We start from the raw sequence: 18,305 nt of genomic DNA, 5'->3' as shown, positions 1-18,305 counted from the left end.
TCAACGTGCAGGCAACTTTCTTTTCTACAGAAATATTTTGCTCTATTCTAACTGAATTTCAGCACTCACAGAAAAGTCCTAGGCCACAAAAGTGATGGAAACAAGAGGAGAAATGCTTGTCAGAAACATGAGGTTGTCTAGAAACATCCAGAAAGTCAACACGAACAAGCAGAGGGGAAAAACTATTTTCCACTGGCTACTGGAAAGGATGAAAAGCAGAACTGAGAGCATTTCTATACACAGGGTTCAGCTGAAAGGAAGGGAGTGGGTCAGCTCACTGTTAGCCAGGGTTTGCATCTCCTGCTCATTTTAATACATGTTGGAAGTATTGATCAACACTGAAAGCCATCAGCAGTTACAGAGCCAGCCCCTGTGCCTGCTCACCTTCCCGTATCTAAAGGCAAAGCAAGTACAACAAGGAAAGTGAATTCGCTATATCTAAATACTGAAGTAAAGCTGGAAATGTTGACAACTTCAGCTGAAAAAAAACCCATTAATGCTTATTATTAGTGCAAAAAGCCTCCTAAGTCACAGTTCTACTCTTCCAGCATTGGGGTCTGGTCTTAGATGGCTTTAAACTGCTTAGATCTCAGCAGAAGGGATCCTCACCTTGTAAAGGGAACAGAGATCAGGCTGAGGGAACATGATATTAAAAATAATGACTTTTCAGTAGTCATGACCGCTATCAGCTTGAACGCGAGATTCTTCAAGACCTGGATGCATCTACAAGGAGATTCATGAACCTCTAAGGTACAGATCTGAGTCATCAGTTTCATGTGGTCGGAGAAGAAGCTGACAACCACATTTCACTAGCCACAAACATATGTTTTTTTCCTGTTACAATAATCTCAGCGAGCACAGGAGATGGAATTCAGGTTATTTTCCACCTGTGGTTTTTTGTTTGTTTGTTTAGGTCTGTTGTTTTTAATCCCTATGGACTTTACCCCAAAAAGTTTGCTACATGTGTTCTCTTCACCTCCTTGCTAAGGTTCTGCAAGATTTGAAAACATTTAGAGTACACTTCCTTCAGAATAAACCACTACAGCAGTAGATTTTAGTCTGGCCAGGAACTTGCTGTTACATCCTTATAAGTCGAAAGCAAAAATAAAATTTGCATTCTTACTTTAAAAGCCTATGAGTCACTCGTATTTTACTATCAAAGTATCTTGCACTAAGTTTTCTTCCCGTAGTTTGATGGAAATACAGAAAACCAACGAAAAATAAAATTATTTTGAGTGCATTTTAACAAATCAACTGGATCTTTCCCTGCTCCAGGATACTTCCTAGGAAAGGGACAACAGAGTTATTCAGCCTTCAGCATATGACACCACTTAAGGCATCAGACTGGAGAAGTCTGGAATTCTCTCAACAACTGAAGTAGACCAAGAAATAGATTTAAATGAGTTGCAGTGAAAAAGTGACACCAACTAAGAGGTTGTTAATGATATTTAATTATCAGCTAGGAGACCAATCTTAATTTATATTCTTAATAACAATCTTAGCACAAGAAATAAACAAAATACTAATTAAAAATCCTGAAGTAAAACACAGGAAATATACTGATCCTCCTCTACAGAGATTCCATACAGGAAAACTTGAAGGACTGAAAATTAGAGGAACAGAAACAGGATGAAAATTCCTCACTAAAGTATGCGAATAGAGGAGCACAGCAAAAAGCTCTTGTGAGTCTCTGAAGTGGGATTTCAGCCATATAAAACAGTGACAGAAGGACCTGAGTGCATTACCCAACACAAAATGCCATCATGAGACTGATGCAGCCACCAGAACCCAGAGCCTCAGGATACAGTAACCTGGCAATAAAAAGGGTACAGGGCTGCCATCACACAGAGAGCAGCACTTCACCTCAGGAAGAAGTTCAAACTGGAGCAGCTACAAAAACAGGCCACTAAAAAAGGCAGGATATGAAATGCCTCTCTCAGTGTAGAGCAAGAGCTTCTGGTTCAACCCCAAGTTGGAGCAAGGCTTGCATTACTTTCTGTAACTGTTTATTTCCTCCTTGTCCAGAAAGAAACAAAGGGATTGAGCTCATCGCTTCCGGCAGGAGGGCAGAGAAAGGAGAGGAATAAAGTCCATCTCCCTGTGTCTGCATGTCTAAAGACTCCAGCACTCATCTGTGTCACTGGAGTGAAGCCACTGGAGTGCTGGGGCAATCCCTAGGCCAGTTCCATGGGAGGCTCAATTCCTTGGGGAGGAACCTTGGAGAGGCAAGGAATGGATCTGACACAGCAGTCTCAGCAATGGGCTGGGCTGATCATTTTCCAAGCTGGGTAAGCTGAAGCCTCTCAATGCCTCTGCACAGGCAGAGCATCTCTGGAAACACCACATGTCTCAACACTGAACTTCCTCTTGGATCAATTCTCTTCCCAAAGGCACAACCTCCCCTACAACACAGACTGAGCCAGCCACTTTAACCAGACCAATTCTTTGATATATACCCAGAGAGAGTTTCTAAAATAAATATCTAAGTCAGTCTTCTTACTGGTGCAAATCAATAGATAACAACTCCAGTAATTTGAAAAAAACAGGAGAACTATTTCCTTTCATTAAGACAGTCCTCACTTAATGTCTGGAAAGCTCCTTGCAAACAGGCAGGTAGCTGCAGCACTGGTAAAACTGCCAGAAACTGGATCCAGCACTAACTAATCCTCCAGTACCACCACCAAATACAAGAGGAAAGATGCTGGCATTCAGCAGAGGAAGCTTCTCTGTCACTGAAAGAAAATGAGTGTTTTTCAATAGATTACTGATCCTCAATGAGAGCATGACCAGAAAGGCCTTTGAAAAATACTTTTTGTTTTGCTTTGTTTAGGCTTTTTTTTTTTTTTTTTAATTAAAAGGGAGGTTATCAGATGATTTCAGTGTTCTGAAAAGTTTCAATGTCAGCTCAGCATCACATAAGCAGGTGAGATGCCACTAGACATCTAATTTCTTCCCTGGTCAGCAGTGATAGAAGTTCTACATTTCATAACTTTGGTTTACATTTCAAACCATACAACTACTTGAGGCATGTGTTTAAATCATGCTTAATTCCTCTGCTGCTCCTCCTCCCCGAGCACTTTGCCTGCAATATCACAACTCCCCAAAACAAGCAATAATATTTAATAAGTTGTACATTCATTCCTTCTATACATGAGAGCAGAGCCCCTTTTCTCCTTCAAGGTTAAAGTGATTTCTTTCTAGCTATGTCAGCAAACTTATTTAAACTAAATATAACCAGAATTCCTGATGTCATAGAATCGTTTGGTTGGAAAACATCCTCTAAGATCAAGTTCTTCCAGACAAGCATCATTTTGTTCTGCATATTAAATACTAAGACAACCTTCAGCTCTATGTGCATGTTCATCCCACAGGATGTCATGATCCTGTTCCAGCAATTTTCAAGATTTCCATCTTCAGTCCATCCTCAAAAACCTTTCGTCCCACATATTTCTTATTAAACTTTCTCTTTTTGAAAGGCTGATGTTAAATCACAGGTCAAATCCTCTCCTTTCCAATTCAGACTGTATTCCAGCTCTCTGCCAGACCATGGGAATAAGAAGTGAGCAAGTAAAACCCACAACTTCTATAGCAAGGCAGCACATTAGCACCATAATCCCTCAGACCAAGGTCAGCACACCAGAGAACAACCCCGTTGCTGGGATTACAGCGCCTAAAAGCAGATAAAATTGTTTTCAGTGATGACAAGCACTTTAAAACAACATCTTTAAAACAGGCAAATGCAAGGTAATGCATTTGTAAAATACCAGCCCAGCTACAGGAATGGGAATTTGTATCAAGGAAGGCATTAAGGACTTTGGGAAGCACTGCAGTTGCCACGTGAACATTAATTCCTGACACGAGTCTGTAGCAAATGGGAGCCTTGGAAAGGAACATGGAGGAGAAAGACAATACTCTGTGTTTATATCTCATCACTGAGATCAATAATGGACTGTCACCCCTCTCCTCAGGGACCAACACTTTAATAAGATTTTGAAAGCCAGAAATGCCAGTAGAAATAACTACAAGACCATCAGAGACATGGAAGAGGCACCCTAAGGGCAAGCTGCTTTAACAGGGAAGGTAAAGAGATGGCTTAATTACCACCAAAGATTACCAGTCAGAAAAGACATCAGGTCTTCTTCACATCTAACACATAAAATACACAGAAAAACAAAACAATTCTGAGTACAGTTCAAAACTTGCTTTTAGAGGTTTGCTTCATCTTGGAAAGTGGAGATAATTGAGAATATTAATAATTAACAACTAAGACAACTGTGTCACTTGTTGACAGTGGGTGAATTCAGGACACATCAATCAAAGGTCAGCAAATGCAGCACAATCGATGATCGGATGAGCCTCGACAGCCCATAATGACCTCGTTGTGCTGTGACCCCAGCAGTCCTCCCGAATTCTAGCACCAGGAATGACTTATCCAAGAGCTGCATCAAAAACATCACACCTAAACCACGCTGTGGTCACTCCAAACTTGACTGTCAGCAGCTAGAGGAATTCCACAGGCTGCAGCTGGATGCCATATGGCCAACAGAGGATGGGATCAGCTGCAAACCCAAGGCTCAACAGCTCCTGCCAACCCCCAAATTCCTAAAGGGAGGCGATTAGGGCAGCAGCTGACCTCTTTCCCCTAAAACCACACATAGCAGGTAACACAGCCCAACACTCCAGAGTTCAGGGGCAGGAGAGAACGCCCAGCTGCAAAAAAACACAGAGGCCACAGGCACCTGACAGAGGCAGGGCAGGGCAGGAGAGGCACTGACCCTTCTCCTCGTTTCACCCAGTAACTGCCCAGCCTCTCTCACACCAGCACCTGTTCTCCCCCCAAACTGGGGTCAGCCTTTCCTCTTCAGCTGCAACTTTCCTTTGCCCGTAGCTTGCGTAAAGCTACCCCCAAATCTGACTCTCCAGGCCCTCTCCATTTAACTCACCACTCCAAACCTGCAAGCCCAGACCCTCTGCCCCACGCAACTCCCCGCAAATCTCTTCATGAACCCCTTGCCAAACACAGCCCCAAGTGATGGCGCCCTGTCCCTGAATCTCCAGCCTTGCAGAGGAGCTCCTGCCTCCCTAAGACCGCCGAGTCCCGCAGTACAGAGCTCTGTCAAACGCAGCCCCCAAACCCTAACGTAGAGAACCCTCTCACACACAGCCACCCCACACTCTCCTGTAAAGACCCTGCTCACCCACGGCACCCCCAAAATCTGCTGCACAGAGCGTTCCCACACAGCTCCGGTCCCGCTCCTCCCGCCGCGGCCTCTCCGCGCAGGCCTCAGCGCGGGGCCCGCGGAGGCCCCACACAGGCCCAGCCGCTCCGCCACCCCCAGACCCGAGCCCGGAGCGCGTTCCAGGCGCGGTGCCGAGCCCGGCACTCACTCGGGCAGGTAGGTGGAGGAGAAGCTGCTCCAGCGGTGCAGGCTGTAGCCCAACACGCGACTCTCAGCGCCCGCCGGACCCGCCGCCGCCGCCATCTTGTTGTCAGCAGCGGCCCCGGCAGCGACCGCGGGGGGCGGGGCCAAGCTCTTAAAGGGGCCGCGCTCTTAAAGGGGCCGCGCCCGCGGGAGTGGGGGCGGCCTGAGGGGGCTCGGGGGGCGGCTGCGGGGCTGCCCCTTGGGGCTGAGGGGCTCAGACGCTGCCCCTTGGGGCTGAGGGGCTGTAAAAGGTTCAGGGGGTGCCCTGTGCGGCTCAGAGGGGCTGTGAGTCCGAGATGATGCCCTGAGGGGCTCAGAGGGGCTGTGCGTCTGAGGTGATGCCCTGAGGGGCTCAGAGGAGCTGTGGGTCTGAGGGGCTCAAGGGATGCCTCAAGGGTTCGAGGTGAGCTGAGAAGTTTGGAGAATGCACTGTGGGGCTCAGAGGGATGCCCTGAGAGGCTCAAGTGGGCTGAGGCGCTCGTGGAGTGTTAATTTTCAAAGGAAATGCTCCTTCCCGGCTCTGGTGAGTGATTGGGAATGGGATCAAAAGAAGCCCAGTGAGGTTTGATCCTACACCAGCTCCTGGAACTATAAAATTGTTAAGGCTGGAAGAGACATTTAAGATCGTCAAGTCCAACCATCAACACAGCACTGACGGGACCAGCACATAAGCTGGGGATTCTTTGACAAGCTTCCCTCTGTCTGAAATTGTTGTAGGGTTTTTTCTGGAGAAGGGAGATTTTTCTCACCCAGAGCTCCCACCAAAGCAAGGGGGAACCTTGGGACACCCCTGGGGGAGCTCTGGCCTACTTGAGAGAGAAGGGGAGATATTTCAAGACCAGAGGGAGAAAAAAAAAATAAAAATAAAGAAGCCAAACCAATAAACCACTGTCTGTTGGAAATGACAGATTGGAGAGATATTATGAGGCAGGACAGCAGGATGCCTGGCTAGATTAAATTAGCACAAAGATTCTTTTTTTTTTTTCCTTTTTATTTTAAGAAAGTGAGTGAGAATGTGGCAGCAAAATCTGCCTGCGGATGAAAAACTTGCTCGGCAGCCTTGAAGGCTGAACATCAACTGGGTGTTTCAAAAGTGAGGGGGAGCAGAAAGCACTTCATCTCAAGACCCCTTCCCAGAGGGGGTTTGCTGTGTTTTCATTGGTATCAAAGCCACACAGCTCAGCAACAACACAACAAAATCCATGGATGAGGCACAAACATCAACATCTCCTGCTGCTGCTTCACTAACGAGGCCTTTTGAAGTTTGTGGCCTTCCCATGGCATTTCAGACTTCACTTTTCCCAGCTCCAGCCTGCAGGCATCCCCTCCCAAAATTACCACAGGAGAAATAAAACAAATACTTTGCTGATAATATACTCCCAACCCCAGAGGAACAGATGCCACTTCAGTGTTCGGACTTTTGCTAACAACCAGCCCAAGGGGAGCGATGCTGTGTGACACCTGTCACCTCTGAATATGAAATTTAGGGGATTTAGAGAGGGGGTAGCAGTCCTGCAGCAGCCAGAAGGAGGGAGAGCCAGCAGCACGCTGCTGCACAGTGAAACCACCCCAGGATTTCTCTGCCCAATATCCTGTTACCACTTGAATCAGGACCTGAATGCCAAGCCAGCGTATTTTTAGCACATTTTGGACTTAAAGTGAAGAGAGTGCTGGTGAAATACGCAGTACTGACAACCCTGGAAAATCTTTATTCATCTGCAGCACAGGCAGCAGGGAAGGCTGTGAGGAAGCAGAGCAATCCAAAGCTGCAAACCGAGCCCTCTGGTCCCTCCAGCACAGCCTGCCCAGTCCTGTGCAGTTACCAGTGGCTGCTGGAGAAGAGGATTTTTCCACACTCTGAGTGGACAGAGCACGGTGGGGAGGAGCATGATGTTGTGCTGTGGATTTGGACAGCCCGCAGCCTCCAGATGAGCTCTCTGTATCCCAACCAGGGCAGCTGCTGGAGCCCAGCTGGTGTCGGAGCCATAGAAGAGGGGGAGAAAACTCAGCAAACATGAGTATCTGAACCCCACTCTGCTGGTCCAGGCCTGTGCTGTGCTTGGTCTGCCAATGTAACACTGCATCTGAACAATATGGGGAGTCCAATGACACCAACATGCCTCATCCTGCCTTCAGCCGTGACTGAGACCCATTGCTCCAGGGAAATACTGCAAAGTGGGCACTTACATGTAGAATCACAGAATCATTAAGATTGGAAAAGACCTCTAAAATTATGAAGTCCGACCATTAATCCGGCAGTACCAAACCGACCTCTAAACTATGTCCCCAAGAGTCACATCTACATGATTTTTGAATATTTGTAGGGATGGTAATTCCACCGCTACCCGGAGCAGTCTGTTTCAGTGCTTGACAACACTTTCAGTGAAGAAATTTCCCATAATGTCCAATCTAAAACTCCCCTGGGACAAATTGAGGCCGTTTCCTCTCATCCTATTACTGGGAGCAGACACTGACCCTTGCCTGGCTACACCCTCCTGTCAGGGAGTTGTAGAGAGTGAGAAGGTCCCCCTGAGCCTCCTTTTCTCCAGGCTGATCCCCCTTAGCTGCTCCTCATCAGACTTGTGCTCCAGGTTCTTCACAAGCTTCCTTGTCCTTATGAAGCAAACCCTGTGCAGTTTTCCTGCTTCTGCCCCCCTCACTTGGGACCTCAATGTAACTCTCCAGCATATTTTGGTGCCTCCTGGCCCAGAGCTGGCTGGGTGGATCCGTGCTGCCTGTGGCTGCTCTCTGAGGATGGGGCCACAGAGGGGAAGTAAGAGCTTTCCTAGCAGCAGAAGGTCCCTTTGGCGTTCAGGGACCAGCCTGCCAGAGAGCTCGGAGGTCCCTGGATGTGTGCCTTGGACAGTAGCTGGAGTTGCTGGGAAAGGCCAAGGTGGCCACAAGAGATGTTCCCCATGTCTCTTTGCCAGGAGGATGCACATACAGCATTCATGGGCTTGTCATCAGCGAGCTGGAACCCCAACTGCAGGAAACTCGAGGATTTGACAATTGTTTGTGTCAGCCTTGAGACAAATATCTCATCCCCCCCCCCCCCCCATCAGAAACTCACTCCTCTACTGCGCGTGTGTTTCGAGTTTCCTCATGCAAAACCTCGTGTGGGCGTTTGGATATGTAATGAGCACATAGTTCACGATGAAAACAAGTTGCGTGGAAGAGCCAAGTAACGCCAGAAAAATGAAAGCAATACAAACAACAACATGGCACGCAGCCATACCAGCCAGCTCGTGGGCCAGCCGGATCTCACGTCCTCCCTGGAGCTGCAGAGCCGATCAGCTGTTGGAAAAAGAGACCTTTAAAGACAAGCAAGAGAGGAAATAGCATTGGCAGCACGGGCCGCTGCATGTTTCCTTCCAAAGCAGGACAGAGCCAAGGACATTAGGCAGAGCTGTAACATTTGGGGTCTCGTTGCTCAGCCATGAAGCAAGGCAGAAACCTCAAGTGGGCTGCAGTTGTGTAAACTCCTATTGTTTAGGGAGCGGAAGCGGAGCGCTGGCCCGGCAGGGTATTGTCCTACCAGATTTTGGCGGTGCTCACCTAACCGAGCTCCTCCTGCAAGGCCAGGGCCTCGTTTAACTCAGACATGGTGCAAAGGGAGTAAAACCTCCTGCCTGCACCAGACCCAGGCTAAGAACTTCCTCCCAAGCCAAATGCCTGCTGCCTCCCATAGCACCTTCAAAGAAAAATGTTTCTAACCTGTGGGCAAGGCTGGAACAAGACCAAAGAGAATTCCAAAAGCTCCTCAAACTGGCCTCACTCATCTTCATCTCTCATTTTGATGACATAATGGAAAAAAGTGGCAAAGCTCATTGAGACCTTTTCCTGTGGGGCTGCCATGCACATACACACCAAAAAGGGGTGAGAACAAGCCTCAAAACCAGATGATGTTTTATTTTTCCCCTTAGAAAGAGGGATCATCTGTGCCTCCTTACAATGCAGTAAAACAATACCTCCTTCAGTGTAATAAAATACCTCTTCTGATCTAGGCCCTGATCCAAGCATCTGCTCCTGGGCTTAACACTCCAGTACCTGCTTGAGTCCTCTTCACTGCCTCTTGCAGCATCCGTCCTTTGGTTGAAGGCTTAAATCAGTGAAAGACCTCGCTGACAATCCAGAAGATTGAAAGGGGCCCAAAATGCCAGTGCCTCCATGCACACATTGACATAATTCTCTGCATAAAAGCCAGCTTTAAAAGGCTTGTTTTGCAAAGCACAAGTGTGCATTTTTTTCGAATCAAGGTCAGTAACTCAGCTTCATTCACCAGTCTCCAGCTGCAAAACAACGTGCCCCAGACAATGGAGGAGAGTGTACTGAGTCAGAAGATGCCTTTTAAGGGATGCAAGTGGCTCTGAGCCACACTGGAGAAAGAAGATCTCCTTGGTACTCTTGTGTGCTCAGCCCTGTCTGAACTGAAATAGGGCACCCGAGGGCAGTGAAAGACAGTGAGATGGGAATAGCAGCACAAATCACATTCACAGACTCCATCCTTTGGTAAAATCGTGGAATGGTTTGGGTTGGAAGGGACCTTAAAGATCATCTAGACCCAACCTCACCTGCTATAAACAGGAATAGCTTCCACTAGGTCACATTGCTCAAGACCTTATCCAGCCTGACCTTGGAGACTGCCAGGCTTGGGTCATCCACATCCTCCCACTGGTGTTCCAGTGCCTCACCACCCTCATAGTAAAGAATTTTTTCCTAATATCTAGCCTAAATTTTCCCTCTTTTACTTAGTAGCCATTACTCCTTGTCCTATCACTACAGTTCCTGAGGAAGAATCCCTCTCCAACCTCCCTGTAGGCCGCGTTTGGATACTGAAAGGTTTCTATGAGATCTCCACACAACCTTTTCTTCTCCAGGCTGAACAGCCCCAACTTCCTCAGCCTGTCTTTGTAAGGGAGATGTTCCAGTCCTCTTGCGAACTTTGTGGCCCTCCTCTGGACTTTGCTCTAACAATACCGTGTCCTTCTTTTCTGAAGAATGCAGTTTTCTGACGTCACCCCCGTGCCACTCTCTCTGTGCCCACTGGTGTGACGCGCCACCACGCTCAGCCGCACTCCACAATTCAGCACTCGTAGGAAGCAGACGAGACACTCCCAGCTGTGTCTCAGGCTAAAAATATTTACTCATCTCTTCTCCCCCAGGCAGGTGTGTTCATCCCAGGCAGGACTGCTCCCACAGGGATGCTCCTGCACAGCAAGCACTCCCTGCTCATTGTACACTGCAAAGCGCTGGGGTGTTGTGATGATTCCTCTGAATCACCCAAAGAGAGCTCTGTCCTGTGTTTCAGATGCAAAATGTGCCTTGGAATTCAATAGTTGCTATAGTGCCTAATTACACATTTTATGGCGTACTTAGTCACAGTGGCTAGAGCTCTTGTTACTAGACTTGGGCTCCTTCTGTCGATAAAAAGCTCCTCTTTTTGCTAAATGTTTTCTTTCTGCATTAGAAATAGTGTATTGCAGCATTTTCTCCCTCCAAAAATATCCCAAATTCATGGAGCACTGGTCATCAAATTGATAGTAGTGAGCTTGCAGCCGTCTTTTTCTCATGGTGCTCCACAATGCTCATCAAAGTCGGCTCAAATGACAGCAGCAAAACATTTCCCAGGTTCCAGGACCTCTTGAGCATTGATCCTGGCAACACTGCAGTCCATGGTTTCTATGTTTTGAGACAAGTCTATGGTTTGAGACAAGTCACGCTGTATGCTTGGGGCATCCCCACCTTCCCCTGGCCAGTATGGAGAAGGTGGACCACTTGGGTGCTCTTCCTAGAGGATGATTCAGCCCACCACCACATGTCTTGGATGAAGCTGAATCACTCTCCTGAGGTGCTGGTCTAAGTACATTCTCGAAGGGCTCAGCTTTATTGCAGATAGCTGAGATGGGTAAGACAAGCCCCATGCTTTGCATTCCTCCTCTAAACTGGAGGAATTCAATTGGAATTGACTGGAAGGTCACACCTCACCTAAGTTACTGTGTTCATCTCTGGAGCCCTCAACACAAGAAGAACATGGAGCTGTTGGAGCAAGTCCAGAACAGGCCATAAAGATGCTCCAAGGGCCAGAACAACTCTGCTCTGGACACAGGCTGGGAGAGCTGGCGGTGTTCATCTGGAGAAGACAAGGCTCTGGGGAGACATTAGAGCTCCTTCCAGTGCCTAGAGGGGCTCCAGGAGAGCTGGAGAGGGACTTGGGACAAAAGCATGGGTGACAGGACAAGGGGGAATGGCTTCCCACTGCCAGAGGGTAAGGTTAGATGTGACATTAGTAATAAATTCTTCCTTATGAGAGTGGGAAGGCCCTGGTGGGAAGGTGGCTCAGAGAAGCTGTGGCTGCCCCATCCCTGGAAGTGTTCAAGAGGAGGCTGGGCAGGGCTTAGAGCAGCCCAGTAGAAGGTGACCCTGCACACAGCAGGGGAGTTGGAATGAGATGATCTTCAAGGTCTTTTCCAACCCAAACCATTCCCTGATAGAGGCACAGGGATGTTCTCCACCATACAGGACAGCATTGGTCTTTCCCCTGTTAACCTCCCTTCGTGCCTGGTTTTCTCCACCAGGAGAACAAGCTAAGTACTTAATTGCCTACTTTCTAAGGAGTCAGGCAGGATAATTAACTAATGTTTGGGTAATGTGTCATAGGGTAGGAGTGCTAAGTAGTGTTCTGTCAGCAGCACAGTGGGAGAGTGAAGGACTCAATCTTGTTTTTCAGCCGGGAATGTCACGGTCTCCCCTAAGTCCATTGTTCCTGTTGACTGGTTTGCTGAGGGCAGGGAACTTGGGCAAAGTGTTTAAAAGAGCATGGAGGGGACAACAAAGAGCTGTTTGTGGTCCAGAAGAACTGTCAGAAAAACTGGGTGAATTTTGGAAAGAGAAAACTGCCAATGAAGCCAAAAGCAGGAAATATGCCTGAGACTGCACAAAAAATTCCTTACATTTGTAAGTGTGGTGTAAATATTCAACAGCAACATCCTCTGAGTAACAAAAGTGCATCAGAGAAACTTTTCTCGTCCTGCACTTACTGCACACAGGCAACACAGAAGGAATCATGGTACAGGGACCCATCTAACTCACCCTGGGGACTGAAGCAGACTCAGCTCAGCAGAGGTTTTACATCTTTACTTTTCATTGCTGTGCAAATTACGTTAGGGATGAACTTCAAGCCCTCCTCATGTCCGCTGATCATAATTGATGAGATTTCAATCACACCTCCTTGAAGTTAAACATCTGAGAGACACTTTGGTTAATAGTTTGCCTTTCAGAGCAGTGCATTAGTTCTCTTGTGCTCCTGTCTGCTTAATTTAGAGCGAGTGGCCAAGAGTGGTGCAATTAAGGAAGGAGGAATCTTGGGCTGAAGCTCTTGGCGCTTTCAAATGACCAGCAGACCCTTCAGAGCCAGCTTGTTTTTTATAGTAGCTGGAACAACACTTTCCATGACTGACTGCTAATTATGCTCTGAATTTGCAGACAAAGGTTTTTAACCTGTTCTGATTTCACACAAAAATCATAAAATTCAGTGCTCCTCCAATGCCCTCCTAGGATGTTCTGTCCCACCTCTGCAAGCCTGACTCTTGCCAGGCCAATCGAGGGAGGCACATTCTCCCTCTGCCTCTCTTCTAAACAGCCCAAGGTTTCTCACTCTCTTTAGTTATTTTCTCCTCTTGAGGACAGCCCCATGCTTTGATCTGTGCAGAAGATGAGACTTTTCCAGTGAGGCTGTTGGTCTCTCCCTGTTTCCTGTGGAGTGTCCAGCCACAAGCCACATGGAGATGATGCCAGCTCTCATCCCTTTTCCCTAGAGTTGCTTAGCCAGCTGAAGACCATCTCAGCAGCTTCTGCCAACTGCTCTGCATCCTGTACAGACATCTCACTTAGGATCTCCACAGACAGGAATAGGGAGAGGAAGAACCACGGATAACCTGGAACTGACCCTCTCTCTCCACTACAGGTGTTCTCTGATCTTCCACACAGAGATCCATAAGGAGCAGTAATGCTGACCTCTGGAAAAGGAAACATCCTTTCACTTCCCAGGCCTGACGAAATGCAATTATATGGCCACACACCTGAAACAGCCACACTCCAAACCCAGCAACCTATCCCAGCACTTCCTGGGGAGAGGTTGTGCCCAGTCTCCAAAGTCTCTGAAAAGCTGCTTTATTCCAGAGTATTGCTTCCTGTTGTGTCTGTTCGTGCTTTTGTAGGTGGAAATACTGGCAACAGTTCTGGGAAGGGAAGGGCTTGGGGAAGGATATGCCTGTTCACCAAGGTCACCCTCCTTGGCCATAGATGCTCCGCTTAAGACCCTCTTGAGCATTCAGGCACAAGTGGAAAAAGAGGGGAACACACGGCTCCCATGAAGAGAGAAGGATTTTTCTTCCACTTAAGAGAGAAATAATATTCTATGGAGGAATAAGCATTTTCACTCCGTGCAAGTCATTCAGGGATCTCAAGCTGCATTTTACTGTTGCCCCAGCAGCAAGCCCACCCAAACAGACTCATCTGTTCTGTCCAGAGCCCAACCGTACCCCCACCAAAAAGCTTTTTGGGAGGGGCTGGGGTGACACATGGTCCGGGGCTGTTTTTATCTACAGATCCAGATGTTCTCAGTCCATTGCAGGACAGCGCTTCCATTTTCTTGTGAAGAGCCACATACCCAGTGGGAGGCTTGTTTCTTCCCAGGCTCAGCTTCTCCTGCTTCATCAGAAGCAATTTCCCAGGAGCCACAGATGGGTGTGGACTGATGCCTGAGCCCTCTCTGGTTATATGGGTTTGCAATTTGCTTTCTGGGAAATGGAGGGATGCAATGGTGCTGTGACTGCTGGAGGCTTGGGATGGACTCCGCAGGCAGTCATCTGTGTGGGTTTGGCAGGTGCAGCTCAGAGCTTTGTGGGATGTGAGAGTGCCATCCCTGCTACTTTCCCAACCTGCCCCCACATCCATGGATTGACTGTGGGGCTCAGGGGCCTCCCCACAGTGCTGAGAAAGAGTATGCCCTCTACAGAGATGCCAGAAGAGAGGGATACACAACACAAAGTCAGAGAAGAGAGACAGGTGTATGACCCAAACCACCACAACCTTCAACATGAGCACTTGGAAAAGCACAGTCCAGAGAGTAGCAGCCCAAAATGTGCTGGAATAAAACAAGTTCCATCCTAACCCCACATCCATCCACGACAGATTTTCCCTTGCTGGTTTAGACTGGGATACAGAATAACGTTTGAGTTGTGTCCTGAAGTGGTGCTGCACACTGCAAGCTAGGCAGATCCCAGTTTCTCCTGGTTCTGGTGTAACAGGAGGGACACCAAAAGGCGGCTTTCCCTTTTCCAGTCTCAGCACTTAGCAGGGGACTTCTCTTCCTGCACAGGTCATCCCAGATTGCCTGCTGGTGTATTCCTGTTTGCCCAGACTTAGGTGTGGAAATTCAAGCTCCTTGGTCACTGCAGGGGGTGAGAAGGAGTTTGCTCTGCATAAGCCCCAGGTTAAGAGCCTTTGTGCAGACACCTTGTTCCTGGGATTTGTCTCAATGGGGCCTGAGCTATGTCCTCCTGCAAGGTGAGGCCCTGATCCCATGGGAACCCTCCAGTTCACCCTCTTTATCTTCCCTGAGACCCTTAGTTCTGCCCTTGGCCTTGAATCCAGTCATCTTTGTCAAGGATGAGAAATACAGCTCCATGCAAAACTGGAGGAAGCTCAAGAGTGTGTTGTAACCTCATGGAATATGTCCCTACACATACCCCAAGGCTACAGATTTTCTTGTGATTCTCAGCTCTTTGTTTGTCCTGGATGTCTGGAGAGCAGCTACCACCCATGAGAGCTGCAGAGACTTAAAAAAGAGTCCAAGGGAGGCAGAACAGCCTGCCTCCTCCAGCAGGACAGCAGCAGCAGACATGGCCCCCCCTGAGAATACACAGCTCTGAGGGTAAAAATAACAGGTCTGGAAATGGAAAAAGGCAAAGCAAGCAAGATTTCTTAAGAAAAGGGAAGGTGGGGGGATGAGCAACAACATAATTCTGAGCTGAGGGTTGACCCTACAGAGCAGTTAGGGGGCATTGAGGCTCAAGAAGTACCAGAGACATGGGTCTGCCACTGGAGGACAAGGGCTGGCAGATGTGTCCCTGCTCGGTCATATTGCCTGGGCAGTGCTGGAGGGGATGGCCACAAAAACCACATTCCCAGGTATTCTCTGAGCCCTGTGCAAGGCTTTCCTCTCACAGCACCAGCCTCACTGAGCTCCAGCTTCTACAAGTGTCCTTCAGTGCTGTCCCATCCCATGAAATGATGAAGATCAGAGCACTGGGCAGAATGGAGGTGCCAAGCCTGCCCATGGTGGGTGCTGACATACCTCATGCCAAGAGTCATTCAAGCCACCCACTGCTGCTGCCTGCTTGGACCTCGGCTTCCTCTGCTGCCAGCGAGCAGCAGTCATGGCTGTGTGGGCATCCAGAGTGTGTGGCTGAATGCGGAAGCAGTGAGTGGTTAAAAAGAAGGCAATTCCAAGAATATGCTTGTGTGTGGTAAGCAAGGACAATGTGTACTCCAGACTGCTGAGAGAGTGACCTTTTAGAAGTGGTGAAAAACCAGGCAGATAGCTGGGAACTTGGAAAAGGAAATGGAAAGAAGAGCAATCGTGGAAATTTTTACCTGGCAATTCTGACTTCAGTCCTGAACACAGCAAGGGGGAAGGCAGCGAGTGACATCAGTCTCTGACCAGCAAAAGGATGATGGGATAACAGAAGTTAAGGAGTAGAATACAGAGAATGCTATCGAGAATGCAGAAATGGAGAGATTTCTTATCATTTTGTAAAATGAGTGGATGTGAGAACACCTTAAGGCAATACCTCAACTCATCAGTGAAGTTTGATGTAGTGTGTAACAAAGCTTTTTATTTTTTTTAAATTGATTTCTCTTGGCTTGGAGCTGAACATTGTCACACAGGCTGAACATTCCAATCTAAAGGTCCTCTTGGATGGCCACGTGCAATCTTGATTCCTCTCAAAGTTTTTGTGTTTCTGTTAATGCCCCCCACCCCTCCGCTGAGCCCCGTGCTCTGCAGACATGAAACCACTGCATTCATCTGCTTCCTCCAACCTCAGTGCAGATAATAATCGACAAAACACCGCATCCTGCAGGACGGAGGCGGGAAGCGAGAAAACCGGCGAGTGACTCATCCCAGCCTTACGGGCAGGGATCTGCGCTGTGCAGGAGGCAAAGAGCTGTGCTAGGGGCTTGCAGGAATCTGGTGGTCCTGCAGGAATCCTGACCCTTCCCAAGAATCCCCCTGTGCTAGCATCATCACCATCATCATCATCATCAAAAAACCTTAATCATAGAATTATAGAATGGCCTGCATTGGAAGGCACCTTAAAGATCATCTAGTTCCAACCTTTCTGCTGTGGACAGGGACACCTTCCACTATCCCAGGTTGCTCACAGCTCCATCCAACCTGGCCTTGAACACTTCCACGGACTGGGCAGCCACAGCTTCTCTGGCCAACCTGTGCTGGAGCCCTCCCCACCTTCACAAGGAAGAATTTATTCCTAACCCACTCCCTGACAATTTGAATCCACTCCCTTTTGTCTTGTCACTCCAGGTCCTTGTAAACAGACTCTCTCCATCTTTCTTGCTGGCTCAATCTCAACCTTCTCAGCCTTTCCTCAAAGGAGAAGGTCTTCATCCCTCTAATCAGCTTAGTGTCCCTTGTCTGGACTTGCTCCAGCAAGTCCATATCTTTCCTGTGCTGCATGCTCAGGAAAAACCACGTGCCAGTCACCACCATGTCCTTGTCTCCTCCTCTTCTCCTACAGGACCAGACACCATCTCTGCTGGTTTTCCATCAGGGAAGAAATGTCTTCTGAGAGGCTGCAGCAGTGGTTTGTGGCCAAAGACCTACAGGGTGTAAATATAGGCCACACTGCAAGAGAAAGTGGCTTTCCAACTGTGTGGCAAGAATGGCCCCTCATTAAGGAACCAAAACACGATACATCAAGGCTGTCTCTTGCAACATGCCCAAGTCCTGATTATGGTCATTTTCCTCCCTGCTTCTACTGCATGCCTGGGAAAGGGCCGCAGTAATTAAAGTCTGAATCTCATTAAAACCCAGAAAGTGCTTGGCTTTCTGAGAATCCAATTATCACAAACGCTACGTAACGCCAGTCAGGGCACGGCTTGTTTTTGGTGTTTGGAATTATTTTTGTTAAACATACAAATATGGTGTGAAATCAAATTTTCCAGAGGACATTGCAAATCCAAAGAGAGCACAGTTATAAAAGCAATTGAAGAAAAATTGTTTGGAGAGGGAGGGAAAGGCTGCAAGGAGGAGGAAGTGGGGGGAACATAGCGATGCTGCTGAAGAAAGACAGAGCTGAGGTGCCAGGCAGCAAGGATGATGCATATCCTGTCCAAGGCCCTCTAGGGACAATCTGTCTGGGTCTGCATCCCGTGGATGTGGCACATCCCAACTCCTGGCTGGTGACTTTAGGCACAGACCAGTGGCCTGCTGTGGCTCAACTATGTCCCAGCTGTCCATACTCACCACACTGCTGCTTGGATTTCACAGGGAAAAGTCCTTGAGTCAATGGGTGCAGCATGTATCCATGGGATGGGCAGGAGATGGGAAATTACATGAGCTGGGCAGCAGGAGATGAAGCTGCTCTTCCTCTCCCTCCTCAGTGTAACAAGCCTTACAAAAATGCATTGTGGGAAGGAGAACCCTGCCACTTTCCAAGGAAATTGATCTTTCTCAGAAGAGCTTGGGTGTGTAAAGGGAAAAGATGGGGTCTCCATCCTTCACTAGGATGGGAGCCTTTCTGAGGGCACAAACCATTCATGTCAGCACATTTACAGCTAGTCCCTGTGGCTGTGCACCAA

At 48.1% G+C, this 18,305-nt stretch overlaps 1 protein-coding gene across 2 annotated transcripts in view; it reads right to left on the bottom strand.

Annotated features, from left to right (window-relative positions):
* MKLN1 (muskelin 1) overlaps window positions 1-5,513 on the bottom strand; it is a 93,797-nt gene extending 88,284 nt beyond the window's left edge. For both annotated transcript variants that reach the window (XR_010743588.1, XM_066318873.1), the window contains exon 1: window positions 5,389-5,513. Coding sequence is in view for 1 of the 2 variants with exons in the window: in XM_066318873.1 (XP_066174970.1) it covers window positions 5,389-5,483 (95 nt within the window). In the remaining variant the exon portion in view is untranslated. The remainder of the gene's footprint in view (window positions 1-5,388) is intronic.
* Between the last annotated feature and the right edge of the window lie 12,792 nt (window positions 5,514-18,305).

The sequence above is a fragment of the Sylvia atricapilla genome, chromosome 5 (assembly GCF_009819655.1).
Source record: "Sylvia atricapilla isolate bSylAtr1 chromosome 5, bSylAtr1.pri, whole genome shotgun sequence".
NCBI classification, from domain to species: Eukaryota; Metazoa; Chordata; class Aves; order Passeriformes; family Sylviidae; genus Sylvia; species Sylvia atricapilla.
Note: the sequence above shows the minus strand (reverse complement) of the source record. Positions and strands in the feature narration are given on the sequence as shown.